Source organism: Acomys russatus, chromosome 12, assembly GCF_903995435.1.
Source record: "Acomys russatus chromosome 12, mAcoRus1.1, whole genome shotgun sequence".
NCBI lineage: Eukaryota > Metazoa > Chordata > Mammalia > Rodentia > Muridae > Acomys > Acomys russatus.
Window position 1 is genome coordinate 27485916 of NC_067148.1, and position 24032 is coordinate 27509947.

Sequence of the window (24032 nt, forward strand, 5' to 3'; positions counted from 1 at the left end):
TGGGTTGCATTATCAGGGAATAGTCATCAACTAGAAATACTGGCAATACAAAACAAAACACCCAAAAACACTACAGTAAGTTTGTTTTCACTTTTAGGTAAGCTTTTTGCCAGATGCATTTTGAAGGAGGGGTCTAAATTCATATCCTACCCCCAACACGCACGCACGCACGCACGCACCAAAAAACCCAAAACTTTACAAAGTCCTATAGCGCAAATCTGCAGTAAATTCTAGGAGGTAAGATTTGTTTAAAAAATAAAAATAAACTAGAATATTTCTGGAACAAAGTGGAACAAGACTTTTAAAAAATTAAACACACACAAACCCCACAAAGCAGCCAAATCTAAATATACTTCATAGTTTTTAAAATTAGTTTGCTAGCCTAGATTTAGCCCAATGTCTTAACAAATACACCTAGTTCCCATTACTTCTGCAGGAAAGCACTACAAAATGTCTGTCTAGGGGCTTACTTTCAAGAGTCACATATGCAGACCTTCTTCCCCTTCACGAAGCCCAGCACTATCAAGTGCCAAAGTGCAGGTAGTCCACCTTTCCTGCATAGGGACTCCCAAACTAGAGTTTCTGATTAGTCAGTCCCAGTGCTCCGCCATTTCCCCCTCCAGGCAGAAGGCGGCTCAAACACAAGCCTCACTGTGGTAAGAAGACAACTGCCTTTCAGGTCGATTTGGGAAGAAAAAAAGATTCTGCTTCAAAATTTTCTTTGAAAGGAAAAAAAAAAAAAAAGAGGCAAGGTAGCCTAGGCCATCTTGCAGCAATCCTCCTGCCTCAGGCTTCTAAGTGGTTGGATTATAAGCCACAAGCCTGGCTGCTTCAGAATTTAAAAACAAAATAATACTCACCATTCTGTGAAGGATAGGTAAATGTAATAAAACTGTATATCATACACTGAATGTTGACCCACCTCAGAAGGCAGTGCCTGACTATCTATCTCCTGTTCAGTGAGTTCTCGTGACTGGCCAACAGATAAAATGACACTACCACATCAGGTCTATAATATCCTGAGTCCCACTGCATTTGTCCCAATGACAAAATGTTCTTCTAAATCCTATTACTCTTCCCAGCAGGAGGCAATCTGTACGGTGACTCATTTAAACTGTGGCACGGCTCTCCTGTCAGTCAGGACACAATACATTCTACTGTGTGTTATCCTACACTGGAATTCATTATTGGCCATTCTGAAAAGACATGGAACCTAAACCAAGCCAAGAGTAGACCTTGCTACGAAACTGAGTAAACACAAGAGATTAGGAAAGAGACCACACTTTAGAACAAGGACTCCTTCACAAGAAGGAAGGATAGATAGTTAATAATCAGTCAAAATTAATTGTGCCTCTTGCCTTGTCCTGCAAAAGGCCAGAACCGAGCCAGGTGTGGTGGCGCACGCCTTTAATCCCAGCACTCGGGAGGCAGAGGCAGGCAGATCGCTGTGAGTTCGAGGCCAGCTTGGTCTACAAAGTGAGTCCAGGATGGCATGGCCAAGGCTACACAGAGAAACCCTGTCTCGAAAAAAAAAAAAAAAAAAAAAAAAAGGCCCGAATCATTAATAAGGAACCATCAACAAGGAAGAGAACACTCATGTACATTTGGTGGGAGCTATGCTGATTATTTTTGTCAACCTACAGAAACCTAGACATATCTGAAAAGAGGGAACCTCTACTGAGGAAGTGCCTTCATTAGACTGTCCTGTGGGCATGTCTGTAGGACATTCTCCCAATTAATTATTGATGCTGAGGGCCCAGCTCACCATGCAGGATGCCATCCCTGGGCAGGCTGAGCAAATCATGGGGACAAGCCAGAAAGCACTCCTGCTTGATTTCTGTTTCAAGGGCTTTGAGCTCTTACTGGCACCTCCATCAGTGATGAACTATGACCTGGAAGTCTAAGGTGAAATAAGCCTTTTCCTTCCAACTTGCTTTTGGCCACAGTGTTTTATCATAGCAAGAAGCAACAGTTGTTCATTTCGTTTTCAGGTATCAATACTAAGAGAACGGTTGTCTTTTCTATGCTATAGAGTATATGTATGTTGCTCTGCCCCTGTTATCATCTGTCCAGGTACTGGGGACTGAACCAGGGACCTTGTACATATTAGGCAAATGCCCTACCATTGAGTTACAAGCCCAGCCCATATGGTGGCTATGTACACATGTGTGTAAAATTCAAGTCCCTACAGCACCAATTTCCCCTGAAGATTTTGGCTCCATACCTGCATGAACACCTTTCCGATGACCACATCGTCGTCATCCTTAAACACGGTGCTGAAGACTACTGTGACTCTGTCTTTTTTAGATTCAACATACCTGAGGGCATAAAACTCAGAAGTTAAGGGCAGCGTCAGAAGACTTTGTTACTAACTTCATCTACAAGTGAAGTAGAAGGGGAAAGTCCAGATTCTCTTAACTCAATAAAACACAGGTGTGGCCAAGAGTAGGCCTTGTAGTCAAGAAAGTCGGGGCAATAAATGTGTTCCTAAGAAGTAGAATTAGCAAAAGTAGCCTTTTAAATCTTGTATATAAAGTGTAACACAGGACTTTAAGTTAGTGATTATTAGAATGTCATTTATTAAAAAATTACACAGGATCCATATATATGTATGAATTCATATACTTCATGCACATAACTTAAGAGCTACACACAGTAACAGCATCTATGTTCAGCCTCTGGAGACGGATTATGTGGGCCACCCTTTTAAAAAAAAAATCATGTGTTTATTTAATTTAATGTGTGTGTGTACCTGTGCACATGTGTGCCTGATTGGAATTGGAGTAACAGACAGTTGTAGTTGCCATGTGGTCACTCATGGCACTCAAACGGAACTCAAATCCCCTGGAAAAGCAGTAAGGACTCTGCAGGGCTGAGGTTATCTCCTCAGCTCAAGGCAAACTCTTTTAAATAAGAGAACTCAGGAAAGTAGTACTTTGGGTCCACAGAGACGGCTCAGTGGTTAAGAGCACTGGTTGAGCAAGGTACGGAGGTGATACATGCCTGTAATACTAGCACTCTGGGAGGCAGAGGTGTAGGCCAGCCTGGTCTACAAAGTGAGATCAGGACAGCCAAGGCTAAACAGAGAAACCCTGTCTCAGGAAAAAAAATTAAAAAAATAAAAATTAAAGTAGTGACTTAAAGGAAAGCACAGGATTTTCTTTTCATCTTTTGTCAACTTTAGATGTTTAGAGAAGTGGTCTACTTTCTTTCCTTTCCTTTTCTTTTTTTTTTCTTTTCGGTTTTTTTGAGACAGAGTTTCTCTGTGTAGCCTTGGATGTCCTGGACTCATTTTGTAGACCAGGCTGGCCTTGAACTCAGAGATCTGCCTGCCTCTACCTCCCTGAGTGCTGGGATCACAGGTGTGCGCCACCATATCTGGCTTGTGGTCTACTTTCATACCATTTACATCCCAGATTAAGAATTCTTTAAGAATTTCAAAAGGTTTGATCACACTGTATTTCCTTCAGTAAGCACCTTGTGAGACAGCCACCCTCAGGCTTGAGGAGCAAAAGTTCATACTTACATGGTCTCATCATCCCTATAATGGATAACTGCTCTGTTCTCTCCTTCCTTGCCTTCTTCTTGGAATTGAAAGTATTTCTCAAAGACAGAGGCAAAACAATTTCGCTTCAACATGCCAGCCTGATGCACAATAGAATCCTTGGATGCAGGCAGATTTTCAAGGTCATATAGCAAAGAAACATTGTATCCTTGTGAGAAGAAATAAACCACCCATCAGTTATATGAAAAACCAAACAACAAAAACCAAATCGAACCCATCTCTCCCAAGTAAGCATAGTGTAGAGGCAATTTCCCATCTCTATCCCATACCACAGTATGTAATTGATAGCTAGTTAATAAATCCCAGGCAGTATCAAAGATGAACAGTTCCAAGTATGTAATGGGAGTAAGTAACAGTCTGCAACTCCAATTAGAGCTTTAGGTCCTAGAGACAGTTGTGAAGGAGGACTGTATGACTCTAAGCTGTACACGTATGTATTTTCTCCAATTGTTTAATACACACCCACATGAAGCTTCCTAGGAATAAAATATGCACATGCACCCCCACTCCAGTGAGGAGGAGGCAGAGTAGAAAAACTGTTTCTCACATACATACTTCCCCAATACTGTCTATCACAATAACTGTAAATTTCCAGTGTTTTCAGAATTCTTTATTTGACCCCATGCATTTCTTTGAAGAAGTCAGGACAGATAAGCTTATCCCCATTTAGACCAAAAAAGTGCTTCAGAGAAGCAGGGACTTGTGGATACAGCACAATATATAGGTATGTAGGCATATGTAGGCTACTCTGTTATGAAGTGAACAGAAATTTTGGCCTCACTGTGTGACCTTGGAAAACTGCCCAATCTCTACAATGTCCTCATCTGTGGGGGAAAAGGGGAGGGGAGGTGTCCTGGGGTAGTGGTAGAGGAAGATGTAGTTAGTAGAGGAGAGAGATTGCTGTGAGAATTAAGCTAGGCACAAGTACAGTATTTCAGCCAGGCATGGTGATATAGGTCTGTAATACCAGCCAGTACTCAAGAGACTGAGGTAGGTACCTGTCTTTTGAGTTCCAGGACAGCCTGGGCTACATAGCAGAACTCCAAGACACCCATAGAGTTTATGGACAAGGACACCAATAAGTGGTGTAAAACAGGGACTGAGAGTCATGTCTACTGACCACTAAGCGATCTTGCCTCTTTCTATCCCATGAGTGCCAGGAAAGGGTTAGTCATTAATGGTACTCCAAAGTCTAGACACATTCCCCAAGAATACCTTTAAACCGTGGGGGCTCATTTAAAACAGTAACTGACAAGAATATAGTACCAGAACCACATGGACCTCATATTCCCAAATACCTCTAACTTAAAAAAAAATTTTTTTTTATTTATTACACAGTGTTCTGTACTGCATGTGTGCCTGCACACCAGAAGAGGGACCAGATCTCATTATAGGTGGTTATGAGCCACCACGTGGTTGCTGGGAATTGAACTCAGGACCTCTGGAAGAGCAGCCGGTGCTCTAAACCACTGAGCCATTTCTCCAGCCCAATACCTCTAACTTTTATATTATTTATTATTAATAAAATTATTACTTGGGCCCTATTTCCCCTATCTACTTCACTGAGAGCACAGGCTGTTTAAGTCTTCATTCTAACTAATGCTTTGCCCATTTTTGTCATGTAAACATTAAAACCAGTAATAATCACTACTCAATTTGGGAGAATTTAAAAAAAAAATTAAAAAACAAACAAGAAGTTGAGGTTTGCTGTTTTTCAGTGTCCACACAAAAGCAAAGTATAGCCAATGTTTGACCTCACTCAGGACTTCAGATAGGAACAGAACACACAGAGGATGTGAAGTAACAATCGTGGGCCAGCAAGATGGCTGAGGGTAAATTGCTTGCTATATAAGCCCTGTGCTGGCCTCAGTTCATCCTAGAATGTATGTGCAGTGAAAGGAGAGAACTGACAATAAGCTGTCCTCTGACTTCCATCAGCACATTCTCCAGCAATACATATATACATAGTAGTACTTTTTTTGGTGGGGGAAAGGGGTTGAGACAGGGTTTCTTTACATAGCCCTGGCTGTCCAGAACTAGCTCTGTAGACCAGGCTGGCCTTGAACTCAAGTAGATCTGCCTATTTCTGCCTCCTGTGGTGTGATTAAAGTGCTGGGATTAAGGGCGTATGCTGCCATCTCTTCAATAATACTTTTTAAAAATTAAAAAACAAAACAATTATCAAAACCATCAAATATGTGGCTATGCTTTCAAAGCTGCCTAAATAAGCTGGCAGATGCAAGGAGCTACTTTTCATGACTATTTACATTACATTTATGTTACGTTATATCTTTCCAAGGACATGTATTTCTTTGTGTATGTGCATGTATGAATGGAGAATAGGGCTCAATCTGGGGTATTTCCTCAGGAGCCGCCCATCTTACTTTTTCTCTTTTTAAAACAAAATTTTAAAAAGTAATCAATGTTTTTTTGTTTTGTTTTGTTTTTGGATTTTTCGAGACAAGGTTTCTCTGTGTAACCTTGGCTGTTCTGGACTCACTTTGTAGACCAGGCTGGCCTTGAACTCACAGCGATCCGCCTGCCTCTGCCTCCCAAGTGCTGGGATTAAAAGCCCCACCACGCTCGGCTTCGTTTTTGTTTTGACATTACAAATGCTTATGAGCTGCCATGTGGGTTCTAGGAATTGAACTTGGAAGAGCAGTCAGTGCTCTTAACCACTGAGCCATCCCTCCAGGGGTCTCTCACTGAGATCCAGGGCTCCCCAGCTAGGCTAGACTGGCTACAAGCACGCCTCTAGGATCACCCGTGGGCTCCCAGTACTGGGACTGCAGCTGTGCATTGCTTTTAATTAGGTACTGGTATTCAAACTCAGGCCCTCTTGCTTTTGAAACCACTGCCTTATAAACCCAAGAGAGTTTATGATTAACAGCACTTGTTCAGACAAGAGGCTCCTCCGCCTGAAAGATAGAATCATTTTTGGGTGTAAATAATAAACTCATCTGCCAATTCTTTTTTTAAAAAAGATTCATTCATTCATTCATTCATTCATTTAATTTATTTATTATTTATACAGTGTTCTGCCTGCATTGTGAGCTTGTACACCAGAAGAGGGCACCAGATCTCAGTATAGGTGGTTGTGAGCCATCATGTGGTTGCTGGGAATTGAACTCAAGACCTTTGGAAGAGCAGACAGGGCTCTTAACCACTGAGCCATCTCTCCAGCCCCTACACCTGCCAATTCTTGACCCACACCATGTCACACTAAAAAAAATTGGACCCTTTGACGGTTACTTATGCAGAGAAAGCAGACTCAAGAACTTGGCTCCTGCAGATTATTTTACAGAATGAAAACTTAAATAAAATCTTCTAGCTAAAAAGGTGGGGTAGAAACAGGACATGGTGCTTTGCCATCATTCCACAGCCGTTAGCATTACTACATACCTGATTCTGGGTTCACCAAGAAACTCCCATATACTCTCTTTAATAACTGGAGAGAGAGAGAGAGGAAAAAAAGTTAATCCAAAGCTCATGGTAATTCTATTATTCTTTGAAATGCTTCCTAAACCAATATGCTTAATTTTCATTTGGTGGGTGGTAAACTAGAGGAGAAAATGAATTCATCTAAGTGACAAAACAGATCTCTCACAGAACTGGATTATAAGTCAAAGGTAAGTTCAGAGGCTGCCTCTTAAAGACCTGACCACACCTCTGTTTTTTCTCTTTTCAGATTTTACATTGCACCCAATCGTCTTTCCTTTTTGAGAGCAGAGGCAGGAGAGGTACAGGTATGACAACAGAGTACATCAATTACCACCTAAGCACAGGCGGGAACCCTAGCCCAGGTGAATGAAGAGGTAAAAGCCAACTTCTGGGTACTGGCTTCTGTTAGTTCGTTAATCTTGTATGCTTTAAGATAACTTAGCTCATAACTGGCCTTTTTTTTTTCCTTTCTGGTTTTTTTTGAGACAGAGGTTCTCTGTGTAGCCTTGGCTGTCCTGGACTCACTTTGTAGACCAGGCTGGCCTTGAACTCACAGTGGCCTACCTGCCTCTGCCTCTCAAATGCTGGGATTAAAGGTGTGTTCCACCACTGCCTGGCTCATAACTGGCTTTTTTAAAAAACAGTTTATTTATTTTTATTGTATGTAGCATTGGTGTTTTGCCTGCATGTATATCTGTGTGAGGGTGTCAAATCTTGAAATTACAGACAGCTGTGAGGTGCCATGTGGGTGCTGAGAATTGAATCCGGATCCTTTGGAAGAGCAGTCAGTGCTTTTAACTGCTGAGCCATCTCTCCAGCCCCTCATAACTAGCTTTTAATGCAAAGGACAATGGAAATTAGAACCTCAGTGAGCTAGTGACACCAGTGTGTCCACACAAGGTGTCTACATACCCGGAATTTTCCCATCCAACACACTCTACCAACTACGCTTCAGCTTTTGGAGGTAGAGCACAAGCAAAAGCCCCTTTATACACCCCTGACTGTTCTCTGCCATTGTGACTGTTGTACCTGGTGAAACCTCCCTCAACTGACAGCCTACTTAGGAAGGATAAGGAACACTTGTAGTGGAGAGGGAGATATCTAGAGACAGAAACAAAGTACGCAGTAAAGTTATGAGCAATCTGAGCTTTTCAGGGCTTAGCAGACTTTATAGGTTTAACAGTTGGAGCAGAGACATGGGGTTGGGAAAGGATCTCCATGCTTGTAATCTCAATGCTTAGGAGGCAGAAGCATCTCCAGTTTGAGATCAGCCTGGCTACACAGGAGACTGTCTCAGAAACAAACAGAAATAACCCCCTCAAACACAAAATCCCACCTTCACTAAAGACTTGAGAGGGAGGGGCACCACTGCTCCACAGATGGTAAGAACACACTTAGAACCCAGCAATAGAGTAAGAAGCAGGCTTCCCTTTTGTGGAGATAAGGTGTCACATCACTAGGCTGGTCTGGAATTTTTATTATGTATTGAGGATTTAGAACTCATGATCCTCCTGTCTCCACCTCCCAAGTTTGGAGATTACAGGTGTGTACTCAGGAGGATACAAGCTCTGACTATAGGTATCCAGTCAAGTTCTTATGCTCACTACAAATAACCCCTTTATAGCCTACAGTATCACAAAGAATCACTTATACAATTACAAATTAAAAACAAGCTTTTGTATTGTTGGTTATGAGCCAGGCAGTGGTGATGCATACCTGTAATCCCAGTACTCAGAGGCAGAGGCAGAGGCAGAGGCAGAGGCAGGCAGACCTCTGTGAGTTTGAGGCCAGCCTGGTCTACAGAGTGAGTCCAGGATAGGCAAGGCTACACAGAGAAACCTTGTCTCCAAAAACCAAATGACTTACACATGCCATTTAAAAGAATTTCAGGGTAGGGGCTGGAAAGATGGCTCAATGGTTAAGAGCATTGATTGTTTTTCTGGAGGACCCCAGTTCAATTCCCAGCACCTACATGTTGGCTTACAACCTTCTATACCTCCATTTCCAGGGGATCTAATGCTCTCCCCTGGCCTCCTTGCATGTGGTGCACAGATATATATATATATATATATATATATATATATATATATATGCAGACAAAATACTCATACACATAAGACAATTTAATTTAAACAAGGGGAAAAGGCAGAGCTTCAGTAGCCAGACAAAAAATAGGTAGCAGTAGGGTCCAGTTCCAGAGCAGAAGGATCTGTCAGGCTTTCTGCTGTATTCTGGGCCAGAACAGCAGCGTTCAATAGCTGTCTAAAGACCAATGTGCTCATCTTATATTCAGTGAACTCTCTAGACAGCAATAAAACAAACAAAACTAGTAGTAAACCATGTTTTATGCTTCATTTGAAAACACTAAAAGAATCATCAAAGGTAGTAAGGCCTTTCACTTCCAACCCATTCCTTTTCTTGGTGATGCCAGAAACCAAACCCAGAGCATTGTGTGTGCTCAGAAAACACTTCACCAAGCAGCTACGTCCTCTAGGAGCAGCCACTCTTAAATACTCTTTAGAATTCTCTTAAGCAAAGGCCTAGAAATAGTTCACTGAATAGTTTCCTAATATTTCTATACTTAATCCTCATCTATAGAATTTGTTAACTGTGAATCCCAAAGTATGAATTCGTGGTCATACTTGTTTATGTAAAGGGAAAAGGAGCAATGCCCAGTGCAGTTCCCAGGCGGTGATCACACAGAAAAGTGAGCTTTTACAGAAGAGGAACTGCAGGGAGGGGCTCAAGGTCACAGAGTGTGGTGGTGACATGTGGAGCTTTGACCTTCAGGTGTTCCATGTACCACTTCTAGGGGTCTTAGGTAAAAAAACGGGACTGGCATGCACCCTCTGAGCCATATCCTACACAACTGGTACTTGAAGACTGGGAATATCAGACATGTGGGAAATCAAAGCCCTTTCAGCTTAGTTTAACTCCAGTTTTACCAAGTGAATGTTCTGAACCCAATTAAGTATTTAAAGCTATATTTATACCACTTTTAATTCCTTTGTTCTTTCTTTTTAGAACACTGAAGTTTTTACTTGTCATTATTATGTGTGTGATTGCTGATGCCAAGAGTAGAGGTCAGAAGACATCTTCTGTAAATTTTAAGTTTTCTCCTTCTTCCAGGATTCCAGGGACTGAACTCAGGTCATCAGGTTTGCGTATCATGTGCTTTTTACCCACTGAGCCATCTTGAACCCCCTTCTCTGTTCTTGGCATAATCTTTCAAGATTTCTGTTATAATACCTGCCCCGCCCTTTCTTCTATGTAAACCACACTGGCATCGAGCTCATGATCCTCCTGCCTACACCTCTCTACCACTGGGACTGAAGTTGTATGCCGCTGCATCCCACTGTTACTTACAATTCCAATCTTAGTTCACGTGTACATTTGTGCCTCTTTTTAGGAGAAGAGTGGAGGTGACCTGTTTATTTATAACTATTAGATCTGCCTACCCAAGCACCAGAGGGCCTGTGAAAAAAATAAGCAGCTTCCTGTGGTTATCACAGGTTGGTCACTGTTTAACTAACTAGGGAGTCATTTACTCTTACCCTGCTCCCACACTGGGAATGTTACTTCCTCCACCCACTGGGGCTCTTTTGCTTATGTGGTAGCTATGAAAACTGCAATGTGTTCCTGAGTTCCACTAGTGGGCCAAGTACAATGTAGAAAGAGTCTCAAGAAATCCAAGCCAGGTTGGGTCACGAGCTGCAGACCAGCTTCTCGTCTTCTGGTAAAATTACCTCAAATTCCCTTTGGTTACTTCTCTTCATTGAGCAAATCAAAAGCATCGGAACAATGAAATGACTCAGCTCCATACAGCTCTTAGTAGTCTATTTAAATCTGATTTTAGAGCCAAATTTTACAAAGTTCTAGATCATATTCCTTGACAAACAGCCTTTCATTACAGAAATCTGAAGCTGTTCAAAAGCTACCCCTTTTCAGAAAGAGAAATAGTTGTATCTTCATGTAGCAGATTAAGGAGAGCCTAGTTTGTTAAAACTAAGATATTTGAAAACTGATTCAGGAACTGAGTCATACTTCCTGCTTTGAGACCCAACCACAATGTGCACACACTGGTATAACAGCATTTTTTTTTTCTTCCATAAATGGCTCTCCCCAGAGCAACTGCAGTTCAACAGGAACCAAAGTCCTACTCTAGCCGCCCAAAGCCAGGGCACAAGGCACACTGCCTCCACATCCCTTCTTACTTCCTCTGTGGTAGTTACACAGGACAGGTGGAAAGGTCAGTTCTAAAGAATATTAACTTAAAAAAAAAGTTACAAGGCAGCTGGGCATGGTTGCACATGCCTTTAATCCCAGTACTTGGGAGGCAGAGGTAGGCGGATCTCTGTGAGTTCGAGGCCAGCCTGGTTGGTCTACAAAGTGAATCCAGGATAGCCAAGGCTACACAGTGAAACCCTGTCTTGAAAAAACAAAAAAACAAACAAAAAAAGTTACAAGGCAATTATTTATGCTTCAACTTTCACAATGAAAAACAAGATTATGAAGTTTAATAAGCCATAAATTCCATGCCTGCCTTGATAAGGACTCTAAATATTGAGCAGGGCCTGTCTTACTGTCAGCATAACTATTTTTGTACTAGTTAAGGGAATATACTCCGTGTTATTTCTGGAGGGACTAGCTGTTTTGCTTTCACTATTTTGTAAAAACTGGGTAGACTAAATAATCTGAAAAGAATAAAATCCCGCGTTGGGCATAATGGGACATGCTGACAATCCTAGCACTTGGGACAGTGGGAACAATCAGGAATTGGAGGCCTTCCTCAAACAGGTAGGGAGTTTAAGGCCAGCCTGGGCTACCTGAGACCCATTTTAAAAACAGCTTTTAAACTTTGTTTAGGAAACACCATTATTTCTCCAAGACAAAAACAAGCAAGCAAAGAGCCAATATCTTCTCTGAAAAACATTTTTATGGGAAATGGAGTTCAGAGGCCTCTGTTAGCTGTGTAAAGTGGCCTTTGTAAGGGTGGTTCAGCCCTTGTTGGCAAGAGGCAAACAGAAGGTAAAGTAAAAACACAGCCCCAAGGGAACCAATGTGGGACTTACCTCATCAGCACCATGTGCCTGAAGTTCCTTGTAGAATTTCAAAGAAATACTGACCATCACTTTTGTTTTGTCTCCATTAGGATTTGAAATATGATAAAGGACGCCATCAAAATCTGTGAAAAAAGCAAGAAAGATTGCTCACTCTGGAAACGGGGGTAATCTCCTAGCACCTACCACAGGGCTGGTCATAAGGAGACCTCTGATAAGAGAACATGCAAGTAAAATGATTTTTATTTCACTGGGAAGCCAACAGAAAAATTGCTATGGAATTGTTCAGTGGCCCTCTCTTTGGTCTCACTTAAAATTACAAAGTTATTTTTACCATAACCACAGTTTGTGCTAAAATAACCTTTAAAAATTTTTCATTATGACACATTTTCAAGAGAAAGCTATAAACAAACTCACACCCACCTATGCAGTATTAACTTGCCCCACCCCAATGTATTGCAAAGCAAATCTTAGGGACACTACAGGATCCATATATACTTCATGTTGTATCTTTGGGAGGTACAGATAATTTTATATAAACATAGCTTAATCAATCATGCTTACATTCAAACAAAAGATTCTACTTTAATATTAATACCAGGTAAACTACTAAAAAAAGAAATGCAAACACTGTTGTCTTAAATATTTGAATTAGGATCTAACCAAGATCAAGACAACACAGACGATTACCTTTTACGTCTCTTGTAATCTCTCTTTTGGGTTCTCTCTTCCTATACTATAGAGCGAGCTGAGCTTATCTATCTTTATCTCTGCTGAAGCTAGAATGCAGAGAACTCGCATGGGAATCACAAGAACCAAGAGACTGGCACTGCTAGTGACTAGGAGGCCAGATGGTGCCCACCTTAGGAGCTGCAAGTCTTCTCAGGCCATCTGCTCAAGCACTTATCTTTCTACACGGCACTTAGCTATAAAATCCCTGTTCACATATGAATAGCCAATTCTTGTTTTGTTTTCTAAAACATGGTTACACCATGTAGCTCTGGCTAGCCTAGATCTCTCTTGTAAACCAACCGGGCCTCGAACTCACACAGATCCACTGCCCCTGCCTCTGGTGTTGGTACTAAAGACTTGTACCACCATGCTTGGCCACCAGGGAATGGAAAGCAGCACTGCTTCTCTGATTTGAAGCTCCAGCATCTTCTACCCTGCTCCCCAAATGCTAGAAAAACTTAGATGATGGCTACTAGATTCTAACTCTGTAGACTTCCAAAGCAGACAGACAGTTCTTTGTATAAAACAAAAAACAAACCTCTAAGATATCAAGTGCCCCCACTCACTAAGATATGTAAAGCAGCTTTATACAATTTTCCAAACTCCAGAGTCAGTTAGCAATGTTATAAATACATGAAATATTTCTCAAAGGCCTCAAAAAGACTTGACAATTAAAACGTGTCAAGGATGGAGAATTGGTTCAATGGTTAAGAGAACTAGCTGTTCCTCCAGAGGACCCAGGTTCAACCCCAGCACCTACATGGTACCTCACAGCATTCTGTAACTCTAGTTCCAGACCGTCTGATGCCTTCTGGCCTCTTCAGGCATTAGACACACACACGGAGCACAAACAGACACAGGGTAAAAATAACACACCCATACAACATTTTTTTTTCCTCTTTTTATTATACCCTCTCTTAAAAGGATGAGAAAGACACTTACCTGCAAATGTTACTTCTACAGCTTCTGGTTTGTTTCTGTAAAACATTAGTAGGATAATTTTAGGATAGGATGGCTTAGGGGGTGGGGACACTTGCCAGCTAGCCCTGATGACCTCAGACCTGAGTTGGATCCCCAGGGAGAGAGCCGACTCTTTCAGTTTGTCCTCTGACCTCCACACACAAGCTGGACATGCACATCCATACACGAGCAGATCAAATGTAAATGGGGAAAATAACTGTACTGTTGCTTGCTTTTATGGGGACTTTGAAAGGCTCCTGATTTTTACTTAAGACTCTAACACTACATAAATGCAAGGATTTTATGCATATTCATTCTCTCATGGGCCTGAACCTGCTTAAGGTACATGAGACAAAGGACACCTATAACTTTGGTTTCCAACTGTTGTTCAACTGCCTGCCACAGCTGGTGCTCACTCTGGTTAGTGCCACTCACCTCCCCCAGCATAGTGCCCACGGAGGTAACATATCACACAGAAAAATGACTAAGAATAATAACATAGAATGGTTGGTTCTTAAGGTGAAAGGATGATTTGAAGCCATCAACAGAATAGTAAGTTACGTTTTGTCCCAAAGATAGATAGATAGATAGATATCTTTTTTCTGTTTTTTTGAGACAAGGTTTCTTTGTGTACCCCTGGCTGTCCTGGCACTGACTCTGTAGACCAGGCTAGCCTCGAACTCAGAGATCCATCTGCTTCTGCCTCCCAAGTGCCGGGATTAAAATTGTGTGCCACCACTGCCCACCCCATTTTTAAGCCTTTCTATTCACATTTTCTTCCTCCTTAAATCATCAAAGCACTTGCCACTCTTCATCAAGCCTGCTCTGGTTCTACCTTACTGTTTTCCCCTAGGCTTATGCTCTGGGACAAGTAAGAATTCTTACATCTTTTTCTCATCTCCTTATTTATAAAATGGGAGAATACAAATGATCTCACCAATCTTACAGAACTGCTACAGACAAAACCAGTAAAATGGGCCATACCAGCACTTGGGAGGCAGAGGCAGGCAGATCGCTGTGAGTTCTAGGCCAGCCTGGTCTACAAAAGCAAGTCCAAGATAGCCAGGACTGTCACACAGAGAAATCCTGTCTCAAAAAAACTAAAAAAAAAACAAACAAAAAACAAACAAAAAACCCAAACCCAACCAACAAACCAACAAACAAACAAAAACCAGTAAAATGGGACTAGAAGATCCTCTTTTGATTTGCAGTAGGTACTACATGTTTTAGTCAATTAAACCACAGTGAAAAGCTGTGTTATACCCTTCTTTTCTCTTCATGCCAATGGCAGAAAACGCTACTGCTTTTAGCCACTTGATAGTTAACTCAAACAATCCTAGTTTGTTTTACATTTAGCAAACAAGATAAATACACTTCCACGTCCACATTTTACCCCCTTAAATGAGAATCTTCTTTTTAAAAAAATATTTACGGGCTGGAGAGATGGCTTAGAGGTTAAGAGCACTGACTGCTCCTCCAAAGGTCCTGAGTTCGATTCCCAGCAACCACATGGTGGCTCACAGACACCTCCAATGTAATCTGACTTCCTCTTCTGGCCTGCAGGTGTACATACAGGCAGAGCACTGTATACATAATAATACATAATAAATCTTTAAAAAAAAATTTACTTTACACATGAAGGTATACGCATCATATATGTACAAGAGCCTTCAAAGGTTAGAAAAGAGTGTCAGATCTCCTGGAGCTGGAGTTATAGTCAGTTGTAAGCTACCATGTAGGTGCTAGGAACCGAACTCATTTCCTCTGTAAGAGCAAATGCTGAGTCATCTCTCCAACAAATATTTTATATACTCTGCTCCCTCACTTGTGAAAGGAACCAAGATGACTTCCAACTCTGCTGGGAAAAGAATGGACTGTCTAAGGTACTTTATGAATGTTAAAAGCTGATGATGAGGCTAAATGCTATCCCTTAAATAAACGAGCTCTTATTAAGTATATGTTGGAGAAAACCCCACTTAGAGAAAACATATCCAAGTTTACCCTGCTTCTTCAAAGCCACCCACGTGTGACAACACCAGGCTCAGGTCCGTACTTCCAACATTTGGGACGCAGAGGCAAGAAGACTATGACAAGTTTGAGGCCTACCTGGTCTACATGAGTTACAAGCTAGTCGGGGCTACACAGGAGACTCTGCTTCAGGAAAACAACAACAAAGGAGATGGGGCTAGATGCTTTCATCACTTGGGAGGTGGATACAGGATGATCAGAGTTCAGTCATCCTTGGCTGAACGCTGAGTTGGAAGCAGATTGGGTCTCAACAAATGAATGCCCCTTCCAAAAAAGAAAAAGCTTAAATAGCTCCTAAGCTTTCACTTTCAAACTGTAGCCAAGAAACAAAGGCAAGGAACAACAATAGACCGTTCCTTACCTCTGAAAACCAAGAGTACGCCTAATTTTAAAAAGCCAATTTAAATCAAGTACTAAGAGGATGCCCAGGTAGAGGAAGCATGCAAACACACTCTCCTAGGGTCAGGTACCACACTGCCTGACTTAACTAGAGTAGGGTGGGCTATTGGGGGTGTTATTTACCCTTAACCCTTAGGTTTGAACTCAATCAGGAAAGATAGTTTCTCACTTTACTACTCTATCAATAGATCTGAGAAAATCAACTTATGAAGAACCTGAATGTTCTAAGTCATAAACCCTGAAGCTTTGAGTCGCTCTAGGCATGAAGGCACCCTGAGCATGGACCTCCACTGGGAAACACTGCTAAGATCCATTCTAAGTAGCTTGTTGTATGACTTGGAATACTTATCAAACCACTGAAATTAATAGTTTAGTTCATTCTTCAGGGCTACACAAAAGGTTTGGAGGACAAAGGCTGCTAAGGTACTGGGCTAAAGAACAGGAACACTTATTTAGGAGATGGAGGTCTGTAAGCTCTATTCCCCAACAGGGAAATGTTGAATGTAAAACAACTGTAACAATCATTGCTTAGTCCCAAGACCAGGCATGGTGTGCCCCCCTCGGCCCCCAACGTGCCTGTGTGAGTGTTATGTGTTTGTGCCTGTGTGTTGTTTTGTGACAAGGTTTCTCTGTATAGCTCTGGCTGTCCTGGAACTGAGAGATAGGCCTGCCTCTGCCGCCATCATTACATTTTAATTGATTTATTGTTGAGACAGAATCTCATGTCACCCAGGCTGGCTCCAAACCTATTATGTAGCTGCGGCTGGTTTTGAGCTACAAATGGTCCTTTTGCCTCCACCTCCCACATGCTGGGAGGTTACAGGCGCACCACACACCTAGCCTGCTCTGACTTTTTATGGTTTAAAATCATGGTAATAGAAGGGTCCATTTAGTAGACCCAAGAGATGTAACAGTTAGTCTTTTACCATCTGCTCAAGCTTCAGGTTCAAGAAAGTTTACAGAAAAAGTAAGTCCTGGGGGCTGGCAAAATGGATCAGTAAAGAAAGGCACTGCTACCAAGCCTAAGGCTCGAGTTTAATCCCTGCTTCCGCCGTGCTGTGATTAAGGCGCACGCTAGCCCACACCCCAGCTTATTTTTAGTTTTTGAGGCAGAGCCTCATGCGATTCACTAGCGTCAGACTCAGTTATGGAGCTGTGGATGACTTGGCCTTCTGATTCTCCTGCCTCGACCTCCCAAGTGCTAGAATCACAGCCAAGCACCATCCTACCCAGCTGCTGCCTGAGTGCACAGACTCAAGTCTGACTGCCTCTGGCAGAGTCTTGGCTGTCAAGGACTAGCTATGTCATGTTGGAAGCCATTTAGCCTCTCTATGCCTTAGTTTTCTTATCCATAAAGTTGCGTTAATAAAGCCCATCAGCTAAGCATGGCAGTGCACACCTGTAAAACTTGGCAGTGTAAAGGCAGGTCTAAAATGACAAGGTCTAAACTGGGTTTCTCTGTGTGGTTCTGGCTGTTGGGGAACTCTGTAGACAAGGCTGGCCTCTAACTCAGAGCTGCTTGCCTCAGCCTCCCAAGTACTGGGACTCTAGGCATGAGGTACCATATCTGACTTTAAGGGATATTCTTAAAATCTCTTAAAGTGATGGCTCGGCAATTAAGAGCACTGGCTGCTCTTCCAGAAGATTTGAGTTCCCAGTACCCACACAGTGGCTCACACTGTCTCTAACTGCAGTTCCAGGGGGTCAGCTTTCTTCTTCTGACTTCCATGAGCATGAGTTTGCATGTGGTGCACATACACTCCTGCAAATACTTATGTACATAAAACAAAAATAAATCTTAAAAGAAATCCTTTGGGGAAAAATTTTCAAATTAATTTATTCACTTTATATTAGGAAAAAATTTTTAAAGATTTGTGTGTAGAGCTGGAGAGACGGCTCAGAGGTTAAGAGCACTGATTGCTCTCCCAAAGGTCCAGAGTTTAATTCCCAGCAACCACATGGTGGCTCACAACCATCTGTAATGTGATCTAATGCTCTCTTCTGGCATGCAGGTATACATGCAGAACATTGCATACATAATAAATAATTCTTTAAAAAAATAAAATAAATAATATTTTTAAAAAGGTGTGTGTGTGCGTGTGTGTGTGTGTGTGTGTGTGTGTGTGTGTGTGTGTGTGTGTGTATGCACACTCTTGTGGAGGCCAAAGGAGGGCATCAGATTCTTTGGCACTAGTGTTAACAGTTGGTTGTGAGCTACCTGAAGTAGGCTCAGAACTGAAATAGCCAAGTGCTCTTAAACTGATGAGCCATCTCTTTTACACACAAAATATTTTTAATTCTCCACTAGAGTATTTGTGCCCTTCTTCTAGTTATCCTGTCTATACTGTGAATTAGAGGAATTAGTTTGTTGTACTCACTAAAGATTTTTGGCTACTTTCTTTAAATCCTCTACAAGGTTCCAATCATTTTTTTTCTGTGTAACGCTCCCTCCCTCCAATGCCCAAATCATACTAGGTAAAAGATGGTCCTTTTCTTTGTTAAATTACCTCTCAAAATACAAAGACTAAAAATATATAAAGGCAGACACACACTCTCAGAAAAGTGATAACAAGCCCGGTGTGGGAGGATGTACAGGAAGCTGAGGAGGAAGGAGCACCAAAGCTTGAAGCCGACCCGGGCTACACGGTTTCAGGGCAGTTTGGGCTACAGTGTGAGACCCTGTCTCAGAACAACAAAAATGCTGGGGAGAGATGGCTTGGTGGGTAAGAGCACTTGCTTGGCGAGCATGAGGATCTGAGTTAGAATCTCCAGCACCCACAGAAAAGGCCTATAACCCCAGGGCTGTGGAGGGTGACTGTAGCTTGCTTACTGCCAGCCTCCTCATTCCAGGTCCAGAAAGACCTGCCTCATAGGAACGAGGCAGAGTGACACCCAACATTCCTCCTCTGCATGTGCCTTCTCTCTCTCAAGGTGGGCAGGCGGGGGGGGGGGGCGGAGAAAAAGAGAGAGAAACGCTAAGAATCATTTTATCTGGTTGCATTAATTCCTTCAAGATATTTACCGAGCTGAACGAAAAGAGACACACACACACACACACACACACACACACACACACACACAAACACACACACACACACGGGGTCCCAGGCCTCAGTTAGCTTAGGAGATTCATACTGCAGAGATAAGGCAAAGAGGCCAGAGGACAGGCAACAGCGTGTCAACCAGGGCGCCCTGTAAAAAGAGCAACTAGATCTAACAAGCACAGTACATCCCACTACATCTATAGGCTTAAACAATGTCCTAATTCTGAATCTCTTCAAGCCAGTCTGTCTCTGAGGACACATGTGGCATATTTGGGAATGGGAACAAGGTATCAGCAAGATTTAATTTATTCCTTTCTCAAATTTCTCCTCCCACAGTCCTCGCCCACCCCATTCCGCGCTGCTTGCTTACTGAGTTCTCCCCCTCACAGAACCACAGCCCCCCACAATATGCACAGGCTGCGGTAAGGAGCCAGAAGGCACTTGAAATCAACAGCCGTTCGCATCCGACAGCATCTCCTCGGTTCTGGACTGTGTAACGGCAAAGTTGACAGGCCCTGCTTCTGAGGATGAAAAGGTTCTTGGTATGTAGGTAGTAACAAAAGGATTCAATTAATTTTCCAGATTACTTCTGCTTTAATTGTGGCCTGGATAAGAATTCCTAAATGAAAAGGCAATGCTGTTGATAAGACCCATGTAGCACATTATTTACAGTGTTGGGAGCAGCTTTTTAATTAGTCATAGTGTGGAGACTCTCAGGAAGGTGCTTTGCTGCCTCCCTTTGTGAAGATACTGACACTAAGAGAGCCCATAAGGCACTTCTCAGGAGTGTGGCGGAAAGCTTTGTTAAAACTGCCTTTAAATTACAAGAGGATTGTGGCCGATTGTATACTTAAGCAGTTTGTCCTACAGAATTCTCACGCAAATACAAGTTTAAACTTTCAGCCTGATGCTATAGGCAAAAAGATCCAGCAAGATAATCCAAGGGATCATTAAAAGGAAATAAGATAAAATTAAAAAAACAAAAAGGAAAGCTAATGCAACTTCATTCTGGAATCTATACTATAAAATGACTCTGAAGAACACCCCGAGAGCTGGGAAGTAGTGCAGAGGGAGCAGCAAGGGCCTGGGTTCTGAAACGCACACCCCAAAACGAAGCTATCTCATGCTTTCATTTTCCGTAGGCAGAACAGAACCGTCTGCAGTAACAGGCATGTACACTGTGCAAACTCAGCAGCCACTAGCCACAAACGGCAACAGAGCCCTAGAAATACAACACAGCTAGTGCAACTCAGGAAACCAATTGTAGTTTTACTTAAATCTAACGGGCCACATGTGGTGAGTGACTTTGGTACATCACAGTGCAGAACAGAAAGATTCGCTCTGACAAAGGCTACCATGAATGTCATTTCCCTGATTAATTTGTTCTGAGAAAAGAGCAGGGTGGAGCTGAGCCCTCCCACATCTCCACACTGCACAGCCTTTCCCCTCTCCAGGTCTCTCCTGTGGGCTACTCCTTTTCTTTAAGGTCATTATCTTCTCCCAACATTTGTTTACCTATCAGTTCCTCCCTAACTTTGCTAACAGGCTCTCTTTGAAAGGCTCCCTGTCCTGTTCAGACCCATCAATGTTTATGCTGAGCACACAAGCCATCCTTGCTAAGAGCACTGGTGTAGGCATGTGTCTCCCTAGCCACTCCAATGCTGCCTCATCTTAAAGAGAGGGCCTGAAAACTCACTTGCTCAGAGGCAGGCTTTTCTTTTCTTGAGACAGTGTCTCACTATACATCCCTGGCTGGAACTGAACTTGCCTCGATCCTTCTGCCTCTGTTTCCTGAGTGCTAGGATTATAGGAGGGTGCCACCACACCCTGCAGAAACAGGCAATCTCAGGAAACTCCTCACTACTCTTTTCAAAGTATTTTTAAATACTGCGTTTTCAGCATATTTGTTAAGTCACATCTTCAAGATGAGCTAGAATAAAACAAAACATACTACCTCCTCAAACATTAAACCTGACTACAGTGAGCAACTTTACAAAAAAAAAAAAAAAAAAAAAAAAGAAGCTTGGAAATTCGAATTTATGCCGTCCAAAATTAAAAACCTATTTTAATCTCTGACAAGATAAACCTTTTACTTGCAACAGAGTAGCCCAGGCTGGCCTCCTGATCCTCTCCCTTCTACCGCCCAAGTGCTGGGATTATAGGTGCACCACACCCAATTTGGGTTGGTACAAAGTCTCACTATGACCTGGAACTTTTGCTTTTCTTGTCTCATGTTCCTGAAAGCTGGGGTTACAGTTGAAGGTATCTGGACTAGAGGTGTGCACCACCAAACCCCGAATTCTTTAAGGAAGGTTTTCAAAAAGAAAAAGGACTAAATAGAGTCCTGAATAGTGAGACACATTTTAGAATCACAAGTTATTAATACACAAACGTGAAAGTCCTCCTGCATTAAAAGACGTGCCTCCACTTGAACACAGGCAACCATTTATCGTGTAGATCAGCTTATAAGCGCCCAGGACTCCTTCTTTGCTAGTCTAGACTTGAGAATATATGTATTAAGATCAGTTGTGAAAATGCAGAAGTTATTTTAACTTCCTCCTTTGTGCTACACCACTCAAAGAAAAAAAAAAAAAAGTACCTACCCCATCACCCTACAGTAAGTCCCAGAGCCAACTGACTTCAAAACTTAAAATGCAAAGAACTGGCACGAGGGGAGGGGCTGAAGACAAGAAGCTGCAGCCCCCTGGCAGGAAACAATTTGTTCACTGAATGCACCAATTCGAGATACACTCTGTGCTCTTACAAAAGAGACGGGACAGACAAGACATTCAACGGGACAGACAATACATTCAGCGTAGGTAGTGGGTTTATGCTTTCTCGATGTCGGTGAGTGACTAGGTTATTATGAATGCTTAGAATCGGGCCCCCAGCCCAGCCCTCTTCCTTCTGTGGATCTGCAAGCACTTACTTTCCTATTTCTAGTTCCTAGTTCACAGAAAACAGCCTGCACTTACTACCTAACTGTGAAACCAAAATGTGAAGCCCCATCCTCAGCGATGAGGAAATGAGGCAAAGGCATGGCCACAGGCCACCATAAATTAGAACCTAAAACCCAATTCCCCTGCTCAGGTTTTAAATATATTCAAAAGGCAAAAACAGCTTTGAGGGAGGAGTTCTGTCTTTTTTTCTGCGTTTGACAGGGGAGGCTTCATATACCTCCCATATATTAAGATACCGACGTTAAAAAAAAAAAAAGGTTATCTTAAAAAAAAACTTTATAGATTCCGGGAGCAGAAGCAGCTAATCTGGCTCACATTACCACAGAAGAAATCAAAGACCAGGGATCTTGGATAAGAATTTAAGACATACAACCAGAAAAAAAGCTGGCCTCAAGGATGGAGGGCTGTTGGCTTTGCCTAAGGAATATGTAACAAAAAAGTCAAGTTTCTCTCACATTAGGTTAGGGTTTTGTTTTCTCTCTCTCTCTCTCTCTCTCTCTCTCTCTCTCTCTCTCTCTCTCTCTCTCTCTCTCTCTCTCTCTCCCCTCGTCTGCTTTCATTCTTGCCTCCTGCTTCTCTTGGGGGTTGAGATGGAGGAGGGAAGGCAGACCTGGCGATCTGGGCCTGCAGGGTCTCCCCACCTCGTTCTGGGAATTCCTGAAAACTCCATTCAATTCAGAGAGACCCCTCTGGGTTCGGAACAATGACGAAAAATATAGAGGAAAAGTGGGCCCTTCTCTTTCCCCCACAGGGCAGTGGACTCTCGGGCGTGACTTCTAGCCTCCGCTGCCCTCACGTCCCACAGGTCTCCAGTTCTCGGGCACGCCTTGCTTCTTGTCCATTCGCTGCTTCCGCATCCCTGTCTCAGCCTCTCCCCACGCATCTCGGGCCTCGGCCCACCGCGCCCTATCGCAGCCCACGTCCATCCTGCCAGGGAAGCCCCGAAGCCGCACCAGGTTCCCGATCGCTCCCCTCCAGAGCTTGGGGACTGGATGCCACCCGGGATTAGCTAGGGTCAACTCGGCCTCCTCCCGGCGTGCGCTTACCCGGCGGCCGCGTTCTCGAACTTGAGTGCGAGCGTCTCCTCGATGATGCGGTTATTCACCTCCAACAGGATCATGGCGGCGGCTGCCCCGGGCAGGGGAAGGAGAAACAAGGGCGGTGAGGGTGGGCAAGCGAGGGCAGGACGGAGGGAGCGGCCCCGCTGCCCCTGACGAGGGGGGCTGGGTGCGGTAGGTGAAGGGAGAAGGGGACGGGGAGCGGGGCAGGGAGAGGCGGACACACGCGCTGGCCCGGCACGCGCTGCCCGTGGAGGCAGCCACCACCCGACAGACCTGGCCCCCGAAGCTTCAACCCGCCTGCCGAGCCGCCGCCGCCTCCGCCGCCGCCTTACCGACGATCCCGGTCCCCGCCCAGCCCCCGGCTCCAGCCGGCCACTTCCGCTCTCACACCCACTTCCGCTCGCTGCCCGGACGCGCGGCCCCGCGGCGCCATTTCCGCTTCGACCTCGCGAGCACACGCCAGCAAGCGCGTCCTGGGCAGGAGGCTGGCAGAGGGCATGCGTGCGCATGCGCGAGGCGCTACCCTTGTCTCTCTCCAGGCCACTAGTGTCCAGTGTGTGACACTCACCTGTCATTCCCTGTTGTCCTTACGGTCCAGGCTGCTCGGTCCCCGCATATTTCAGAGGCCCGACTCCACCTTTTCGGTATTATTTCAGAGGCCGTCTAGAAAGCTTCTCCTTAGGGAATTGCTTGCTTCAACTTGTGCACCATCATGCCTTCTTTTCGCCAGCTACTGTTTATAAAGTGGGCATCTCGCTTTACCTGGGATACAATGATTAAAG

General features: G+C 43.4%; 1 protein-coding gene across 2 annotated transcripts in view; it reads right to left on the minus strand.

Annotated features, from left to right (window-relative positions):
- The window catches only part of Arpc2 (actin related protein 2/3 complex subunit 2), a 32505-nt gene extending 8832 nt beyond the window's left edge, over window positions 1-23673 (minus strand). The window contains exons 1-7 of one of the 2 annotated variants that reach the window (XM_051154094.1): window positions 23524-23673; window positions 23236-23317; window positions 13741-13775; window positions 12079-12191; window positions 6968-7013; window positions 3527-3713; window positions 2225-2318 (exon numbers count right to left, since the gene is read on the minus strand). In XM_051154094.1, coding sequence (XP_051010051.1) covers window positions 2225-2318; window positions 3527-3713; window positions 6968-7013; window positions 12079-12191; window positions 13741-13775; window positions 23236-23309 — 549 coding nt within the window. In that variant the 5' untranslated portion in view covers window positions 23310-23317; window positions 23524-23673. Of the gene's footprint in view, window positions 1-2224; window positions 2319-3526; window positions 3714-6967; window positions 7014-12078; window positions 12192-13740; window positions 13776-23235 lie in introns of both variants that reach the window. The other variant, XM_051154095.1, reaches the window with a different exon arrangement.
- Window positions 23674-24032: the final 359 nt, after the last annotated feature.